This window comes from Molossus molossus, unplaced genomic scaffold (genome assembly GCF_014108415.1).
Source record: "Molossus molossus isolate mMolMol1 unplaced genomic scaffold, mMolMol1.p scaffold_m16_p_17, whole genome shotgun sequence".
Taxonomy (NCBI): Eukaryota; Metazoa; Chordata; class Mammalia; order Chiroptera; family Molossidae; genus Molossus; species Molossus molossus.
In genome coordinates, this window is record NW_023425352.1 from 7,720,624 (window position 1) to 7,740,526 (window position 19,903).

Genomic DNA, 19,903 nt, shown 5'->3' on the forward strand with positions numbered 1-19,903 from the left:
CAAGGAAGAGAAGACTTTCTCAGTCTGACAAGAACTCTCTGGAAAAGCTCAGCTGACATTATACTTAATGGTGAAATATCGAACGTTCCCTCTGAGATCAGAAAGAGGCAAGGATGTCTGCTCTCTCCACGTCTGCTCGCCGCCGTGCTGGGGATGCTAGACGGCGCGGCAAATGTGCAGAAAGACCTAAAAATGTCTGTACTCGGAAGTGACATGACTGTGACATGGGAAAGTCTAGGAACTCTACAAATAAGATCCTGGAATAGTTGGGTTCAGCATATATAGTCGATATGTAAGAATGTATGAAAAATGTAAAATATATAAGGATGTGTGTGCAGCCCCTACAAGGGGGCCCGTGAAACGTGCTGGCAGAGTCAGAGCCATGAGAGACTAAAGGTCGTGACTCGGGATGCTCGTGGACCGGAAAACAGAAACCGTACAAGAGGTCCATTCTCTCTGACTTGATCAACAGTCGCAATGCAATCTGAATCCACATGCTCGCCTGCTTCTCCTAGGAGCTGACAACTGCTCTAACACATACGCGGAAAGGCAACAAATTGGGAATAGTCAAAACCAAGTGAAAAGAAAAGCCAGTTGGAGGCAAACACACCTGCTTTCGAGACTTTTCCATAAACCGATGGTCATCAGTACAGTGTGGTGTTGGTGTCAAGACAGACATTTAGGTCAATGAAACTGCATGCAGTCCAGACAGAGACCCACGGTTACAGTCCAACCGACTTCCAAGAAAGGTGCAGAGGAACTTCGATCATTTCAGCACGTGGCCCTAGGTCACACAGACATTCACATGCAGAAGGAGGAAGAGGAGGAGGGAGAGAGGGAGAAAGGGGAGAGGGAGGAAGACAGAAAGAGAGAAGATGAGAGAGAGGAGAACCTGGACCCTTACTTCATATCAATACCCAAATCAACGTGAGATGGAATATAAACAAAAATCAACAGCTAAGACTATAAAAAGTCTAGAGGGAAAAATGGAGAAATTTTGTGACCATGAGTTAGGCAAATATTTACTAGAAAGACACAGAATGAACAAACCATGAGGAATTGATGAAAACTGGACTTCATCAAAATTAAAAATTCATTTTCCAAAATCACCATTAAGAACCGAAAGGGAGCCCTGGCCGGTTTGGCTCAGTGGTTAGAGCGTTGGCCTGCGGTCCGGAGAGACCCGGGTTCGGTTTCCGCTAAGAGCATGTACCTCGGTTGCAGTTTGTCCCCGGCCCTGGTTGGTCGTGCGGGTGGCAGCCACTCGATGTGTCCCTTTCACATTGATGTTTCTCTCTCTCTCTTCCTCTCTCTCCCTCCCACTCTATCTGTACAAAAAATGGAAAAATGTCCTTGGGTGAGGATATAAAAAAAAAAGAACCGAAAGGGAATGAGGGCCACGCAGACCTGGTGCCCCCGGCCACGGGCCAGCTCCAGGGCACAGCTGGACGGACCGCGAACGGTGCAGAGAACTCGCCGGGTGATAGGAATAGTCCACATTTGATGGCAGCGGCGGTTATGTGACTGTACACACTTGTCAAAACTCATTAAATTGCATCCTTAAAATGGATGAATTTTGTTTTATGTAAATTACACCTCAATAAAACTGATGTTTTAAATGAACTACTTCTATTCCTTTCCTGGCCTTGGGAACCTGAGCCCCAGCCTCTCGCACATCAGCTCGTCCATTCTCTCTCTCTGTTCCCTTTAGTTCTATTCAACGAGCATTCGTTGGGCGCTCAGTGAGGACAAGGCCGGTGGAGTCCAGAGCGACGAGAACGGGGCCTCCCGTCATGGCTCTTCTTTCCGAGGACCACTCCCTCCGCTGCGGGAGCTCACTGTTCGAGCTCGAAGATCTGAGTCAGGGTAGTGCCTGCACTCGGAGCCAAAGAAACCACCAGAGAGTAAGTGGTAATTAACGGAGACTTCTGAACCTTTCAATTAACTCGGCAGATGAGCAAACGTGTCTTCTCTGGGGCATTGCACTTTTCTGTAATTAAAAGGAATCTAGTTCATTTTGTAAAAGTTTCTTGAGAGTCCACTGGACACGCCCACACGGGTCCAAAGCCAGGGCTGCCTGGCTCCGAGTGCCCGCTGTGCCGTCCACTTCCCCAGCCCACGATGCCCTCACCCCACCACGGCACAGTGGCCTGACGGGTTGTTGCCCAGCAAGAAGGCAGGGCTCAGCTTCCCAAAGCCAGGGACCCGCCCCATCGCCCTGACCCCTGCCCTCGGGAGTGATGAGCGCGCTAAGGCAAACTGAACAAGCCTTACCTCGCACCCTGACACACAGCTCCGAGACTCACCTGCCCGAGGCTCTCCCACACCCACCACGCAGCATTGGAGGCTCTGCCTGCAGACAGGGGGGCACGGCCACATGGTTCCGTGTCCACCCACGTGCACAGGACGGCCATTCCTGACCTCCTGCCCCAACGAGCGGACACCGGCAGGAAGCAGGCATCCACCTCCCTGTCACCCCAAGAGAGAAGGGGCAGGAGGCAGAGCCTACATACGGTCCATGGTCAGCCTTGCCTCTCCCTCAAACGCCAGGCTTCTCTCAAGATCTAAAGCTTCTCCTTCGGGGCCCCCAGGGGCCTGCAGAAAGAAACCACCACCTAGGGGCCCAACTATTCCAGCTCCTTCTTAAAGACACAGGAGTGACCTCAGGGGCAGCAACCAGTGCCACCACGGCCCCTTGCATCTCCACGGGCAAAGCAGTCCATGCGGAGTCTGGCTGCAGTGTGCACCCCCCAGGACACTCCTATGCCAAGCAGGGGCCCTCAGGACTGGGTCTTGGCTGCTGTTTGTATGTTTGTGTGTGTGAGTGCACACACAGATACGTGCAAACAGTCTTATACTCTCACAAATACATACATGCATACCAATACTCACACTCACTCATAAGCACATCCATGCATAATCTCACACTCACACATTCATACATGTGCATAAATACATTCATGCAAACAGGCTATGCATATAAACATTCACTCATGCATGCACACCCATACACACTCATGCACATGCTGTGCTCATGTGCACACACGTTCACACACACTTGTGCTCACTCACACGTTTGCACATACTTGTACTCACACACATTGGCACACATGCTTATGCTCACATGCACACTCAGGTTGGCCCACAGTTCCCTAGAACAGCTCGGATAGCCTTAGGCTAGTCCACCCTGGAGCCCCCCAAAGCAGGCCCTGCTATTGGTAAAAACAGGAAAGTGGGGCCAGGCTGTGCGGCCGAGCAGGTTACAGGTCATCGCCCACCCCTGGGAAACCTGGTCCCGGCCTGGCTCTGAGCCCACAAGAGGCTGTGCTTCTCTGAGCCTGTTTGGTCTCGTCCACAAGCTGAGGCCCCAACTGCACCATCTGTCTCTAGGATGTTCCGGCCCGGGAGGCACGATGCCAGGGGTGAGGACTCCTGAAGACGATCAGAAGCAACACAGATTCCCTAGTCTGCCAGCCACAGCCTCGATGGCACTTCCCCGCTGGTGACTGTTCTCGGTCAGAGCAGCGGGGGACGTTGTCAATGTCGGAGACATGATTAACTGTCACAAACACAGAAGTGTACCTCTGGCATCCGGGATGGAGGCCAGGGAGGCTGCTAACGTCCTGCCATGCACAGGCCAGCCCATCACAGGAACGACTGCCCAGGGGTCACCAGTGCTGAGCCAGCCTGGGTAGAGGTGGGCCCTGCCCCCGCTCAGGCTCCGAGGGCAGAGGATCCTGCGTGAGAGCCACACCCAGCTGAGGTCCCGGAGCCTCCCCATGCACAGTGACTGCCCCAGGCGGCACAGGACCCTCTGCCGAGGCAGCCGACCCGCCCCGGACATGAAGAACCTGCCTGCTCATCAGCCAGCTTCTGGGCTCCTGTCAGACACGTGTTTCGTAACCAGCCTACATACCGAGTTTCCAACCTAATTCGGGGACAGTCTTTCTGGACGGTGGCGCCTGCTGCCACCGAAACTCATCCATCACATTTGGCCTAAAGGAAGATGCAGCCAGACTCTGTGTCTCCTTCTCACAGTCTGGGCAGTGCCCTGACTGACCCCTGACCCCCCTCTGCTCCTGACTGTCCTAAAACCCAGCTCTCTGGGCCCATCCCTCCGAGCTCCAGCCTGTGCTCACTGCTCCAACAGCCCGGAACAGACAGCTGGCCCGTCAGAGACCGTGGACCGATCGGCAAGGACGGATGGAAGCCTGGGTCTGATCGTCCAAATGGCCACAGGCTCCTGTTGCCCAGAGAGGTGGGGTTGCCCTGTGCCTGGTCCTCCAGTGCCGAGGCCCTTGTCACCTGACAGGAAGCACTGCTGACGGGGTGAAACTTTCCAGAAGCCATGGAAGCAACTCCATGCTGTGCCCCGAAGGCCCCGGTTGTTTGAAGGGGAGTCAGGAGTCTCTCTCTCTCTCTCTCTCAGCATGTCCGGCAGTCTCTCCCTCTCTGAGATCCGGCCGACTGCTCTCCCCCAGGCTGGCCCTTCTGTGAGAGATGGGAAGAAGTACATCAGCCCCCCAAACTGCACCCCTTCCCACATCACCCTGACAAGGTCCCACCACCTGGAAACAGCCCCACCGGGAAAAGCAAAGCATGCTGGGCCGGGGGTGGGGGTGGATGCCTGGAGAGAGCACAATTATATTTTATTTATTTTTATTATTATTTTTAAAAAACATGTTTTTATTGATTTTTTAAGAGAAAGAGTAAGGGAGAGGGAGAGACAGAAATATCAATGTGAGAGAGAAATCAATTGGCTGCTTCCTGCACACCCCCTCCTGGAGAGTGAGCCCACAACCCGGGCATGTACCCTGACTGGGAATCAAACCGGGACCTCTCAGTCCTTGGGACAACGCTTAATCCACAGAGCTGGGCCATTATTATTTTTAATCCTCACCCAAGGACATGCTGAGAGAGAGAACGAGAGCGAGAAACATGGATGTGAGAAACATCAATAAGTTGCCTCCCATATGCACCGAACTGGGGATCGAACCCACAACCCAGATATGTGCCCTGACTGGAAATCAAACCTGCAACATTTCAGTGCACAGGGTGATGCTCAACCCCCTGAGCCTCTCTTGCCAGGCAAGGGGCACAATTTTCAAGTGGGCTCGAAGGACACGTGGTCGTCAGTGCTCTCACCAAACCATGCACCACCTGCCGCCCACGTGCTTGGCAGGTGGGCCCGCTGGCCTCTGTGATAGAGTGGGGCCGCATGACTGCTCTGGCCAACAGCTGTGGGCAGATGGCCTAGGCCACTCTCAGGCCAGAGCAGGTGGAGTGCGGGGCGGGGAACCAGAATGTGCTGGATTTGAAGCATCTTGAGACACACGAGGGATGGTGTCAGGTCTGAGACTGGACGGAAAAGTCTGGTGTGGGAGGCAGGTCCGGGCTGGAGATTCAAATGAGGGAGTGGTTGGCATATGGGTGGTATTTGAAGCCTGAGGTCCTGATGCGTGAGAGTAGTGAGAAGAGCATGCAGCGGGAAGGGGCCCCGGGGCGCTCCAGCGTCACGGAGCTGGGAGAGGAGGCTGTCAGGACGGTGGGCGTCCTGGAAGTCACGGGAGGACGGGGACCGGGGAGGGGTCCAGAGTGACCAGCTGCCGTTGGTCGAGGATGCGGAGGCTGAGAACTGGGCATCAGACTTAGCAATGTGGAAGCGACTTCACAAGGGCTTCGGGGCTGTGGGGACAGAGCCTGACTCCAGTAAGGAAGGGCAGAGCAGCAAGGACAAAGTGCTTTCGAGGAGTTTTGCTGCAAATGGGGAGCAGAGGAATAGGGACATGGCACCAAGCAAAGCCTTCTCAACAGGGAAAATAAAACATGTTGTTTATTCACTCCACGCCCTCACATCGAATGCCTTCTGAATGCCAGCATGATGTCCTCCCCCTGGGGACACAGACGCATGGCTCACTCCCGCCCACCATCGGGAGCTGGTGGATGACCTGCCAACATTACGAAACGTGAGTTTAGCACAGTACAGAGCTCACAGCTGAGCCCCAGAGGCCCTGGACCTGGGCCTACGGGCCTGCCGTGCCCCCACTCAGAGCCAGTACCTTGGACAGCTCTCTCAGTACTGGGGGGGGGGGGCAGACAGGCATTACCGCAGTGGTCACTCAGGCACAGGGAGCAGGAACAAGGGCACATGTGTGCACAGTTATGAGCAGTCTGGGGCCACTGGAGCAGAGTCTGCACCCTAGGACCCCAGGTTCCCAGAGCTGGGGTCTTGCATCACACTGACCTCTGAGCACGGGCCCTGTGCTGCACTGAACTGGGCGGAGCAGAGTTCCCGGGTGGGGACCCAGCACTAGTGGTTTTATTTATTTATTTTTGTTACAGTTGTTCCTCCTTTTCCCCCTTTGACACCCTCCTCCCCTCTCTGGTCCCCTCCACCTTCACATTGTTGTCTGTGTCCACTGGTTGTGCATCTATACTTACTGGTTCTTTGGTTTACCTCTTCCCTCACACCCTTCCTCCCTCCCTCTGAGGTTTGTCAGCCTGTTCCCTACTTCCATGTCTCTGGATTTATTTTATTCATCAGCTTATTTTGTTCATTGCATTCCACAAATAAGCCAGCACTGGGGTTTTTAAAATATTCCTGTAGCCCCGGCCAGTTTGGCTCAGTGGTTATGGTGTCAGCCTGCGAACTCAAGGGTTGTGGGTTTGATCCCCAGCCCTGGTTGGGGTCGTGTGGGAGGCAACCGATCAATGTGTCTCTCTCAAACCAACGCTTCTCTCTCTCTCTCTCCCCCTTCCTCCCACCCACCCTCCTTCTATCCACTCTATCTAAGAAGCAATGGGAAAAATATATCCTTGGATGAAGACATAAAATATTTTAAAATATTCTTGTAAATTTTTGGTTATACCATATCAAATATGCAATAAATAAATATGTACCTATGACAAGTATTCAGATAAAAAAATTGTTAGAAAGTGAACACACTCAGGCACTCAGCAACTAGATCAGAAAACAACATTCCAAGAACCCTAGAAAGCCCCTCCCTCCTCCCACCAGGGACACAGACCAGTGTCTCTGCTGTTGCACCTGTTGCACAATGGAATCTGCAGCACGAGCTGCCCCTCTCTTGATCCCCCCATGATTCCTCGCCGTGCACGGGAAGTATCTGTGCATGCCGTGTCAGCGGACTTTGCTCAGGGTTCAGCTCTGACTGTTCCACAAAGTGCCATATGATCACCTGTGTGCATGTCTTTGGGTGCGCAGATGTACACATTTTGTTGGGTCTACACCTAGGAACACAGTGGTAGGTGTCAGTGCCCCCAGCCAAAGACCACCTAAAACAGCTGCTGCTGAACATGCCAGGTGTCCCACTCCTTCCCACGAGGGAGAACTCACGCCATGGACAGTGGGCACCTCAGTAGAAGGGTGTTGGATAGGATGGACAGTAGAGTTGTTAAGATGGGTCAGACTAGAACAAAATACGGAGGAAAGAGGAATTCACCCCTTTTCCTGTCCCACTGCTCAGCGGGGACCTCTCATCTCATCTTCTTGGGCGTCCTTGAGGGGATTCGGACCATGGGCTCCATGGGTCGCAGGACTGCAGACAGCAGATTGCAGGATTCCTTGGCCTCCGTAATCACATGAGCCAGCTCCTCTAAATCTATCTATCATCTATCTATCTATCATCTATCTATCATCTATCTATCTATCTATCTATCTATCTATCTATCTATCATCTATCTATCATCTATCTATCTATCTATCTATCTATCTATCTATCATCTATCATCTATCTATCTATCATCTATCTATCTATCATCTATCTATCTATCTATCTATCTATCTATCTATCTATCTATCTATCATCTATCTATCATCTATCTATCTATCATCTATCTATCATCTATCTATCTATCTATCTATCTATCATCTATCTATCTATCATCTATCTATCATCTATCTATCTATCTATCTATCTATCTATCATCTATCTATCATCTATCTATCTATCTATCTATCTATCATCTATCTATCATCTATCTATCTATCTATCTATCTATCTATCTATCTATCTATCTATCTATCATCTATCTATCTATCATCTATCTATCTATCATCTATCTATCTATCTATCTATCATCTATCTATCTATCTATCTATCTATCATCTATCATCTATCTATCATCTATCTATCATCTATCTATCTATCTATCTATCTATCATCTATCTATCTATCATCTATCTATCATCTATCTATCTATCTATCTATCTATCATCTATCTATCTATCTTTCATCTATCTATAATCTACCTATCATCTATCTATCTATCATTTATCTATCATCTATCTATATATCTATCATCTATCTATCTATCTATCTATCATCTATCTATCTATCTATCTATCATCTATCTATCTATCTATCTATCTATCTATCTATCATCTTTCATCTAGCATCTGTACACACTCACTGCTGCCCTATTGGTCTGCTTCTCTGACTAGTACCATAGTGCATCAATACTGGTTCACTGGTTACAACAAATGTACCAGACTAACCTAAGATGTGAACATCGGGAGAAACCAGGCGAGGGATATATGAAAACTCTCTGTGTTACCTTCACAATTTTTTGCAAATTTAAAATATTCTAAAATAAGTTGATCAGGAAACAGTTTTTTAAAATATTTTTTTATGTATTCAAATATGGACTGAGAGGTGATATGTATGAATGGGTCTTCTATTAGTGCTGAGTTTACATAAGACACTGAACTCAATATTTTTTCTTGTCACTTTTTGTTATATAATAAAAAGCTATAAAGGGGGGAAAGGATCATTCTGGCAACAGTGTCTGGCGGTTAGATGGGCAACCACATGATTTATCACCAAACCAGGACACGTCTCAGAGCAGAGGGACTGCTATTAATAATTACGCCCAGCGAACAGGCCAGGGCGCAATGGCCGGCAGCCACACTGATGGAAGGTTGCTAGCTTTCTCCCTCTCTAGTTCCCATAAGCGCTGGTGACCCTGGAAAGGATCCCCAGGGCCAGCCAGGGGGCTAAGCAAGGAGGTGGGTGTCCAAGAGGAGCCTGGGACAGGGGGGTGGGCATCACACTGCCGGGGAGGCAATAGCCTGGGAACAGTGTCCATCCCAAATTCTCTCTCTCCTCTACTGCGCGTGCCCAGCACACGTAGGCACCAAGCCCAGCTTTGGGGGGATGTTATTCATCAATCAATCCCATATTTTCCGCACATTCTAATTGCTGAGGGCTCCAGGAAGACAGCAGTGGGATCTAAATGATGGAGGAAAAGTACTTTCCAAAGGAATAAACATTCTGTATGTATTCACTGACCAATTCTGTCACGTTGCACCCTCTGCAAGCACCCATGGAGAAGAGTGCCCTGGGGTGTCCCATCTCCGCACCCGTGGCCTGTGTGTCTGGGTGCCAGCCCACCAGCTGTCCCGCCCAGTTCTCTGTCTTGGCTTCTGCTGCCCCAGCACCTTGCAGGTCTGACGGCGGGTCCCCCCCTGGTTTCCAACTGCCACCTTGAACCAACTGCCATGGCCGTCGAGCACGCCAGCCCCACGGAAGCAGGTCCCGCTGGGGACTGGGGCCCGGCCCTTTCTCCAGCACATGGTTCCCCTCCTTTCCTGGCCCCTCCCTTTCTTCCGTTTTCTCTTTTTCCTCCTCCCCTTCTCTGTCATGTGCTAACTTTGCAAATTAGCCTTTCTGCCTGAGGAGCTGAAATATGGTTTCAGAAACTCAAGCTGACTGTGATACTTAGAAGACAAAGTGAAAAAGAAAAGGATTAGGGATAAGCCCAGCACACGTGAGCCCAGACCAGCCACAGGTGGATCCCACAGCAGAAGGTACTGCTCTCCTGCTGCAGGGACCTGGGTACAGGGAGCAGCCCTGTGGCACGGAGGACCACTGTGGTCAGTTATTTATTTACTTTCTTTATTGATTTTAGAGAGAGAGGAAGGAAGAGGGAGAGAGAGATAGAAACATTGATGAGAGCCCTGGCCGGTTTGGCTCAGCGGTTAGAGGGTCGGCCCACGGTCCAGAGAGACCCGGGTTCGGTTCCCGCTAAGGGCATGTACCTCAGGTGCAGTTTGTCCCCGGCCCTGGTTGGGTTGTGTGGGTGGCAGCCACTCGATGTGTCCCTTTCACGTCAATGTTTTTCTCTCTCTCTCTTCCTCTCTCTCCTTCCCACTCTATCTGAACAAAAAATGGAAAAATATCCTCGGGTGAGGATAAAAAAAAATTTTTTTAAAGAAACATTGATGAGAGATTGGCCGCCTCCTGTATGCCCCCCATTGGGGATCGGGCCCACAACCTGGGCATGTGCCCTGACCGGGAATCGAACTGGTGACCTCTTGGTGCACAGGTTGATGCTCAACCACTAGGCCACACCGGCTGGGCTCACTGTGGTCATTTAAAAGATGGCCATAGATGCTTCAACATCCTTGCCAAAGGGTGAAGCCAAATTCCCTCCCTTTGAGTGTGGGCTGGGCATAGTGACTTGTCTCTGACATAGACTAAGGTGGCAGTTACAGTGTGTGACTTCAGAGGCTGGGTCTGAAAACCCACCGATCACAGGGAGCCCAGTGCCATGTTGTGAGGGCACACAAGCAGCCCTCTGAGAAGCTCCGTGGTGACGAGCTGAGGCCTCCGGCCACAAACCAGATGGAGGACCAGGCTTGGGAGCGGGTCGCCCAGCCCCACTCACACCTTCAGATGGCGGCAGCCTTGTCAACATCAGGCCGCACCCTCATGAAGGGCCCTGTGCCAAACTCACCCGGTGAGCGGCTCCTGAGTGATCAGCTCACAGAAACCACGAGGTGGTGTTTGTTGTTGCAGACCACGACGGTCTGAGGTCATCTGTTAAGCAGGGTCGGTAGCTAAGAGACCAGTCAACAGCGGGAACCGAGACCGTGGGACGTGACTCCTGGTGGGCCCTCCCCAGCCTCCAGGCCTGGGGTCATTCCCGCTTCCACTGAGGTGCCAGGCACATGAATGAGAAAGCCACCATGGACGTCCTGGCTCTGCAGATGTCGCACGGAGCAGAGACGCCTGTCCCCACTGGGCCCTGTCCACGTTCTCGGCCCATAGAATCAGGAGAAACCATGAAAGTGAGTGTTAAGTCACTAAGTCGTGGTGTAGTTTATGACCAGCAATAAGTAACTAACATCTGGCCCCCCGGGCACGAACAGTGCCAGGTTGGAGAAGCTCGATGCCATGCCCCTGCCCCGTGCCCCCAGGGTCCCAGTGCGGAACGGGGCTGTGAGTCTCACATGGAAAGCTCACAGGGAGGGTGCAGGCCGCGGGACGCAGGGACAGGCACAGGGCCCGGGGAAGCGCACGAAACGCCACAGCAGACCTCGCCGCCCACAGTGGTGTGCAAGAAGCACCGGAGTGACGCTCGCGCAGGCTGAACGCCTGGCCACGCCTGACGAACTCACAGAGTCGCAGCTATTTCTTGCTTTTGTGACAAGTCCCGCCTTGTGCACACGAGAATGAAGAGTCATGATGTGAATTCTGAAGGCAAAGAGACCTTTCTGGAGTCAGCTTTTAAATCGCTCTGAGAAACTGAGTGTGCTCAGCTCCTATTTTTAATAAATTGGAGGCGACACTGACTCCCACCCATACCATCTCTCGGCTTCAGAACTTAAATAACGTCGAGCAGGGTTTTCACACGATCAACACAGACCGGCGCCGGAGCTGGGAGTGCATGGAGACCAATGGGAGGCACCCAGGTCATGTTTAGGGGAACCGTGGAGGACAAGAAATGACCCATCTCATGGCAGGGCGAAGCCAGGCCATGTCGAGTTCCTAGGTCTACTTTCTGTCCTTAGCCATGCTGATTTCGGTCAGATGCCTTGATTTTTTAGATAATAGATTTTAGGTCAATGAGAAAAACATTTTTGATGAAGCAGGCATCCCAGTTTTTAAAAATAACAATGAGTTCATTAATTACAGCTTCTCCAGAATTGCCTCTAATTGTGATCATTGCAATCATTCAGTGTGCTAGACCAACTGGTGTTGGGGGAGCAGAGAGGAGTCCAGCATATCCTCCAGGGCACCTGGTCAGTGTGTGCCCCCTCCTTGGGCAGGAAGGAGGCACCAGCTGTGAGCTTCCGACCAACGAGGGAACCAGGATCACAACCACAGTGCACAGGCCCTTAACATAAGAACCAACGGGCTCAAGAGAGGCCCGAAGAGCTGGCCTGGGGCCTCCCGAGGAGGGTCCCCCTGGTGTGACAGAGAGCACCTCATCAGCACCCCACAGCAAGTTCCAGGGGTGTAGGGGCTGGACCTGGGATGTCTCGATGCAGGCCGGCACGAAGATGAGCTCTAGGACAAAGCCCTAAGTGACCAGAGGGAAGCGGGGTGACCTGCCTGGGTGGAGTCAGAGGAAAGATGCCCAGTCTCAGCCTACAGCAAAGGAAGAGATTCAGGCTGCAGTGGTAGGTGAAGATGCAGGGGACAAAATGCTAGTTACATTTTGATTACATAGGTAGCAGCCCATGCCTGAGAAAAGACAGGAACAATACGGAAATAAAAACAAAACTAGCCCTGGCCAGTTTGGCTCAACGGTTAGAGCGTTGGCCCACAGACCAGAGAGTCCCGGGTTCAGTTCCCGCTAAGGGCATGTATCTCAGTTGCAGTTTGTCCCCGGCCCCAATTGGAGTCGTGTGAGTGGCAACCACTCAATGTGTCTCTCTCACATCAATGTTTCTCTTTCTCTCTTCCTTCTTCTCTCCCTCCTGCTCTATCTGAAGATAAATGCAAAAATGTCCTCAGGTGAGGATAAAAAAAACTAAAAGAGATACACCACACTGCCACCATGTCCACCATGTTGTGGCCCAATCTGACAGCTGGCAGAAAGTTTGAAATCTCCCAGCCAACACCTGTCATGCATCAGGGCCGGTGCCAAGCGGACCAGGCCCAGTGGGCTTCTGTCCTCGCTCCACAATGACACCTGTTGTATACTTGTCATGCCCTCCCCACTGTATTGTGTCCAAAGGCCAACAGCGCTGGCATCTTCCTGGGGGCTGCTCGGAAATTCAGAGTCCGGATCCCACCCCACTGCTCAGGGTCATGAGGCTGGGGGCCCACTGCAGCTGGAGGAGCTGCTCAGAGTGGGCCTGACCCTGTTGGAGTGATGCTTTTCCATGGCTTTGCCTCCTCAGTCCACCTTGGAGCTCCATCCTCAGAGAGAAGCCCTGAACAGAAATCACCTCCAATGCGTTCTTGTAGCTCTTCTCAACTGGAAGCTGGATGGTTACATTTTTAAAAGAAAACAGGCTTATTTTTAGCATTTTAAAACATAGAGCCAGATGGATAGACATGCAGAGCTGACATTTGTTACATAAAGAAGTGTGACAGTAGGTCCCAAGTCCATTCCAGACCAGCCTTGTCAGCCACAGGGAAGAAGTGCACCAGTTACCACGGCCTCCCCAAAGTCCCCTCGTCCACCTGTGCTTCTCAGGAGGACCAGGAACGGACACGAAAGGTGGCTGGACTATGTGCCCTCCTACCCAACGGGAACCCAAATCCCCCCACCACATGGGGCCCCTGCCCTGTTTCTCCCACTGGTAAAAGGGTCTGCAGCCACCAGGCTTCCAGCCACCAAGCCCCTGGGTTGGGGGAGGGGGTGAATTGCCATCAGCTCATGCTTGGCCCACGTGGAGAGCCACCTTCCTTCCCACCCCTCTTTTCAGGGTCAGGAAGAAAGGAAAAGGTCACCTGTTAGAACTCAAGTCCACACCCAATGGGAAGAGACTTAATAAACTGGGGCTCGACCCACACTGGGAACTACAACCCCATCAGCACCATGGGCTCAGCCACTCGTGTGCTCAGCACCGCTGCGCCCCTCTGCCCTGCGGGCTCTCAGCAAAGCAACAAGAAAGAAGGGAACACCAGGAAGTAGCCAGAGAGTCATTTTCTGCAGGTGACATGACTGACCACCCACAAAGCCCAAGAAAACAACTCAGGAACGACAGCAGCGTGGCTATACATAGGGCAAGTACTGTTCAAGTAACAGTTTGCTCCATACCGGCACTACCCAGTGTGAAACGTGATGGGTAGAAAGATCGCGTCCACAGGTCAACAAAAACAAGCAATCAACACACAGCAGGAATACATTTTAAATTTAGAAACAGCCCAAATGTGCTCAACTTAAGAAAGTGCAGGACTTGCAAAAGGAAAACATTCCCATTCTATGTCGAATGTTTGTCTAAACTGAAATTTGCGATGTAAAAAGTGAAACCACGGACGTTTGAGAGGAAAATGCAGGTGAGACTTCCAAACTGAGTTATTTCCACCTGTGCCTGGGAACGGGCTTCTGAAACAAGGCAGAAAACTGCTGAAACCGAAGATACTGGTGGTCTGACCACACGAACATTCAACACATCCATACAAACAAACAAACAAACAAGAACTAGCACCCTTGCCAGAGAGATGATAAACGTGCGTGTGGACAGGTGTTCAGGGGAAGCCTTTATGTGTTTGGAACAGTAAGAAGAAACAGGCAGCAAACATCCCAGCTTCGACCAGGGAGTGCTGGTCAGGGCAGGTGCCAGCAGCTCAGAAAAGAACATGAACACCCAAAACACGGAAAGCGAAGGTGATCAACCTCATTGGTAATCAAATTAACTCCACGTGTTCGCACAACCTCTTTGCCTTTTAGACTGTAAAGCCTGGACATACTAGCAACACCCACAGTTGGTGAGGACTCAGGAAAAGCCCTTCCGCGGGCATTGAGAGAAGCCAACACTGCCCTCCCTCCCTGGCATCCCACTGAAAGCAGGTCTCCCCTTCCTCTCTGCCTGGCCCCCTGCACTCAGTAACACACTCATGTTTCCTCGCTGCTGGCGGTCTCCCCGCTTCCCCCTGGGTCCGGTTACCCCCCCTTGCAGCAGCCACATCCATTTGGCCACAGCTGTATAAGTAGCACCCAGGACAGCGGCTGGCTCATGGCGAATGCCAGACAGGTGTATCAAGCTACTTTGTACAGACTCTCCTCTGAGGAGGCAATGCCATTCCTAGGAATGTATCCTAAGGAAATAAGGCCAAATGTGCAAAGATGTTCACTGTTAAATTGTTTATGGCATTTATGAAGTGGAAATACCCAAATGCCCTACAATAGATATTAATAGCATTAAATCTACACAGAGGGAAGCTACAAAGCAGGGATCCTCAGCTCTGCCCAACAAAATCACCAAGAGGCGGGGCGTAAAGATGTACTGATGTCTGAGCTGCCCACTCACCTAACAAATTCAGCCCAAGTTCCTGGGGGGTGGGGAGTGGGACCCATGGAGTCGAGGTCAGCCAGGATTGACAACTGCTATTGTAAATTTAGCTGCAGATCTACAAGACATTTCGACATTCTGCTAAGTAAAAAGCAGGTATGACAACACCGTCTATGGTCACAGTCCCATTTCTGTGTCAGAGAAAAACAGTGTGTTTCCGTGTAGCTGCACGTGTGAGGATATTCCTGGAAAAGGCTGGGAAGAAATACACTGACACATTCTCTTGGAGCTGACGTACAGATGTCTTGGTTTTCCTATTTAGGACAATTTTTGGAAAAATAGGCAAATATGAAATCCTTACAAATTTACACATTGTAATGCTTCTATAATTAGAAAAAAAATAACAGCTTGTTTTTAATTTTAAGAAAGGTTACTTGCCCTGGCCGGTTTGGCTCAGCGGTTGGCGCGTCGGCCCACAGACCGGAGGGTCTCGGGTTCAGTTCCCGCTAAGGACACATATCTCAGTTGCAGTTTGTCCCCAGCCCCGCTTGGGGTCGTGTGGGTGGCAGCCACTCGATGTGTCTCTCTCACATCAATGTTTCTCTCTCTCTTCCTCCCTCTCTCCCTCACGCTCTATCTGAAGATAAATGCAAAAATGTCCTCGGGTGAAGATACAAAAAGAAAGGTGACTTGAGAACCTGGTAGCCCTCCTGCCTACTCACCCGCCTGCACACCAGCCCCCCACCAGTCTCTGCTCAGCCTGCTCAGTTCTCTCACTCCCTGGGCAAAGGGAAACCTCAGTGGTCAGTCACTCCCTATGAGCAAGCTCATGCCACGTTAGGTGTGGGACAAGCCATGGCTGCTGAGAAGGACGGGTGTGCCCCAAGTTCCCCAGCCGCTCAGCAGAAAGGTGCTGGGACCCCCTCTAGCACAGGGGATGCCAAGACGAAGAGACATGAGGGGCTTGTCCAAAACCACAGCTCTGGGGCAGAGCAACAGAAGAAATGCAGGTCCCTTAGCAAGTTCAGTCACTAAAAGAAATTGCCTCTAGAAGTCAGGAAGGGGATAATGGGAGGAGGGGCATTGAGGGGAGAGGACAAGTTGGCCCTTGGTTCTGGGGTGAGGAAGAGGCACAGAGAATCCTGAACAGGCCCCCAACCCCTGCCAGGTAAGGTCAATGGCTCTAGACTCCACAGGACTGGCAGGGGTGGAGGACATATAAGATTTTTCATATCACATCTAGCTGTTTAGTTGGAATTTACCTGGCACTTCGTTAAATTGCCCTCTAGTTTTCCTGTTTCCTTTTCTCTGCATACCTAATTTGATATAGTAATTGGGTGTTTAAAAAAAAAAAGTCATCAGAAGGTTTCACGTTGCCATAGCAGCCAGGCAGTCCCAATAGGTGCAAGTCACCAGCACCACACAGTTGCCTCATTAAGCCTGCTCCACAGTGGGGCTGAGAAAGTCATGGGACGTTATCTGGAGGGGACAGGTGACTGCACACCCCAGTCTGGAGAAGAGGTGGATTCAGGGGGCACGACTCCCCTACTGAAAGGTGTTCCTCCTTTCCAAACCCATTCTTTCCACCCAAATAAACCCATGGCGTTCGTGCTGAGCTCTACACGACATTCTCTTTACAGACACGGCTGTGACTCCTGAGCTGCAGGTGCCCTGATGGTGACACGTAATCATGGAATAAAAGTGGAACAAGGTGGCTGCCCACCCAGAGAATGTCTGCAGCCACTGAGCCCAGGGACAGGTTTGACCTCCTGATCTCATGTGTTCAGTTTGGGCATGTGGCCACCATGCGCAGTGGTGAGCAGGTAATCGATGGTCCCATGTCCTAAAAAGCAAGTACCTGTCGCCAACATCAGTTACCCACCTCCCACAAGCCCAGACAGCTGGTGCCTAGGCCATCTTTCCACAGGCAAATAAGGGGGTGGGGGACATGTTAAACAATTCTCAAATCAGATTGCGAGCCTCGTAAAGAAATTCTGTGCTCTTTTTGCCTTTTGTTTTGTTTTGTTTTGTTTTTTAATCCTCACCCGAGGACATTTTTTTCCATTTTTTTGTTCAGATAGAGTGGGAGGGAGAGAGAGGAAGAGAGAGAGAGAGAGAGAGAGAGAGAGAGAGAGAGAGAGAGAGAGAGAGAGAGAGAGAAACATCGACATGAAAGGGACACACCGAGTGGCTGCCACCCGCACGGCCAAGCAGGGCCCGGGACAAACTGCAACAGAGGCACGCGCCCCCAGCAGGAACCGAACCCGGGTCTGTCTGGACCACAGGCCGACGCTCTAACCGCTGAGCAAAACTGGCCAGGGCTCTTTTTGCCTTTTTAATGATCCTTGAATTCTGAGATGTTACACACTGAGCCCGTGGGAAAAGTCTACCTTAACAAGCGGAAGGCAATGCCATGCTTTAGTTGTACATCAATCTCTCTACCTCTGCATCAGAGAGCACAGCGCGAAGGCAGAAGAGAGTGGCCGGCTCTTGGCTGACACCAGCAAATGCTGAAATCAGATGTATTTTTCAGACGTGTTCTCATCCCGCTGTAAGAAACTACATGTAAATCTGCTTCCTGATTAGTTCCCAATTCACTCTGGGCTTTCTTTACTTTGAGTATTTATGCTAAAACAAAAACATATAACATGAAACATTCACAGCAGTGAGTTCTACTGTCCCCAAGTTCAGAACGCAATGAAAGGCAGCTCCGGATCACACTGTGCCATGTGGGTAGTCCTGAATGCCCATCCTTGGAGTGCAGGCAACCATGACCCCCACTGCTGACCTGGCCAGCCCCGCCCCCTGCCCCAGCACAACAGCAGGTTCCTCATCATTCCCTCTGACCATGGTCGGCACACAGCCTGCACACTCACCAACACTGGCCTGAGTTTGGACTATTGCAATTTCCTATAATGCTTAAATTATTTATCAGAAATAAATAGCTTCGCCTCTCACGCTGAGCTGTGCTCTAAAATTATAAAAGACCCATCATACTCTGCAGGCTGCCTACAAATGAAAAAAAAGCAGATTTCAACTATTTTAGGAAAATGTCAAAAAACATCAAATGTGTCATCACTGTACCATTTAAATGATCTGTGTGGCATCTGTAGAAAAGGACTGTACATTTGCATGTGAATATGTCATAGTGCCCCAAAGGCGGACACCAAACAGCTACCTTCCCTGTAGGTGCCAAGTCAAAGGTTCCTGGTGCCCAGCAGGGCCCAGGATGGACTGCTGCCTGTCACCTGCTTTCCACTAACACCAGCCTCCCTATAGCCACTCAAGAGACGCCTGTGGTCTGGGTGGACAGCTTTACCTTCAGGAGGACATGAGAGAAACGCAGTTTTCCAAAGGGCAGGTCCGTGCAGAAGGTAAGGCCGTCTCCACCGCACATCTGTGTGTAAAGGTTGGGCATTGGGGGGGGGGGGGCACGCGCCTGTCACCCTGGAGACTGAGAGCAAGGGCCAGGGGCCCTGAGCCACCTGTGGGGTACGCATCTCCCTTGCACACTGAGCACAGCACACGTGCAGAGTAATGAACCGAGCCGCACACAGCCCCTGACAGGAAGATGAAAACGTGCAGCCCTTGGTACAGTGGGCGGCGTCGCTCCTAAGCCCAGAGCCGCCTGACTGCCACTGGACACAGAGGACGCAGGCGGCGCCCTGGACACGCGTGGGCACCGCAGGCACGATCCGCCAGTTTCCCTTGGAAACCAAGCGGCCCAGGGACGCCTTCCCATCCGGTGGCCGTGTGTCTGGACTCGAGGAAATCCTGCCACAGTCCTCCTGCGAGAGCGCGTGGGGTTTCCACGCTGTTCCCAGAGTGGCCCGGAGTCCCTGCTATGCGGCCGAACTCACCGTCCTCCTTGTCGTCAAACACGGGCCTCCGCGCCGGGGCCGACGACATGGACGAGCTCATCCTCTTCTTCCACTTGCTCCACGCAAACAGGGGGCGCGGCTGCGCGCGGGCATCGCCCGAGTCCCGGGCTCGAGGTTGGCCGGCGGCGGGCGGCTGCAGGGCCAGGGGCGCGTCGGGGCCGGCGGGGCGCGCACGGCCGGGGGGCGGCGAGCCGGGGGGAGCTGAGGCGCTGCTGCCCCTGCGCTCCGCGCCGCTCCTCATCGCCGGGCTTGGGTGCGCGCCGCGGCCGGGGCCCGGGGCATGGCCCGCCCGCCGGGCTGGGAGGGGAGTGGGAGCTGCTAGCAGCAGCCGGGGTGCTCCTCCGCCTCGGCGCTCGCGGGTCCTGGAGGCCGTGTGAGCGCCGCCGACTGAGCGCGCGCGGGGGCGGGGCCGGGGCGGGGCCGGCGGGAAGGAGCCGGGGTGAAGCCGAGCGCCGGGGGCGGGGCCGGGGCGGGACTGGCGCGGGTAACGGCGCGCGGTGCCTTGTAGCCTCCGATCACCTCGGGAGGGGCCCGTTCCGCGCAGACCCTGGGGCCGTGGCATCGACTGGGTGGTGGGTGTGGGGGACAACTGCGAGGGAGGAAAGGCTGCGGCCCCTCCGAGTATCCTGGAGGCCCCCAAAGGATAGAGTTCTCGGGACGGGCACAGCTCTACCCCTCAAGGCGGCGGGGACTCGGAGCTCCCGTGGAGCCTCCCCACCCCCACTGCCTTCGTGAACAAAGCCGGCCCTCGGACTGCCGCTGCTTGATCAGTGGAACCTTGAACGTCAGCCTGCGGCACTGCGCTTCT

The 19,903-nt window shown here is 52.4% G+C and overlaps 1 protein-coding gene across 1 annotated transcript in view; it reads right to left on the reverse strand.

Moving 5' to 3' along the window:
- Positions 1 to 19,336, reverse strand: part of STK32C (serine/threonine kinase 32C) — a 45,457-nt gene extending 26,121 nt beyond the window's left edge. Inside the window, exon 1 of the mRNA XM_036265409.1 lies at positions 19,075 to 19,336. Within this exon, the coding sequence (XP_036121302.1) occupies positions 19,075 to 19,336 (262 nt within the window). The remainder of the gene's footprint in view (positions 1 to 19,074) is intronic.
- Between the last annotated feature and the right edge of the window lie 567 nt (positions 19,337 to 19,903).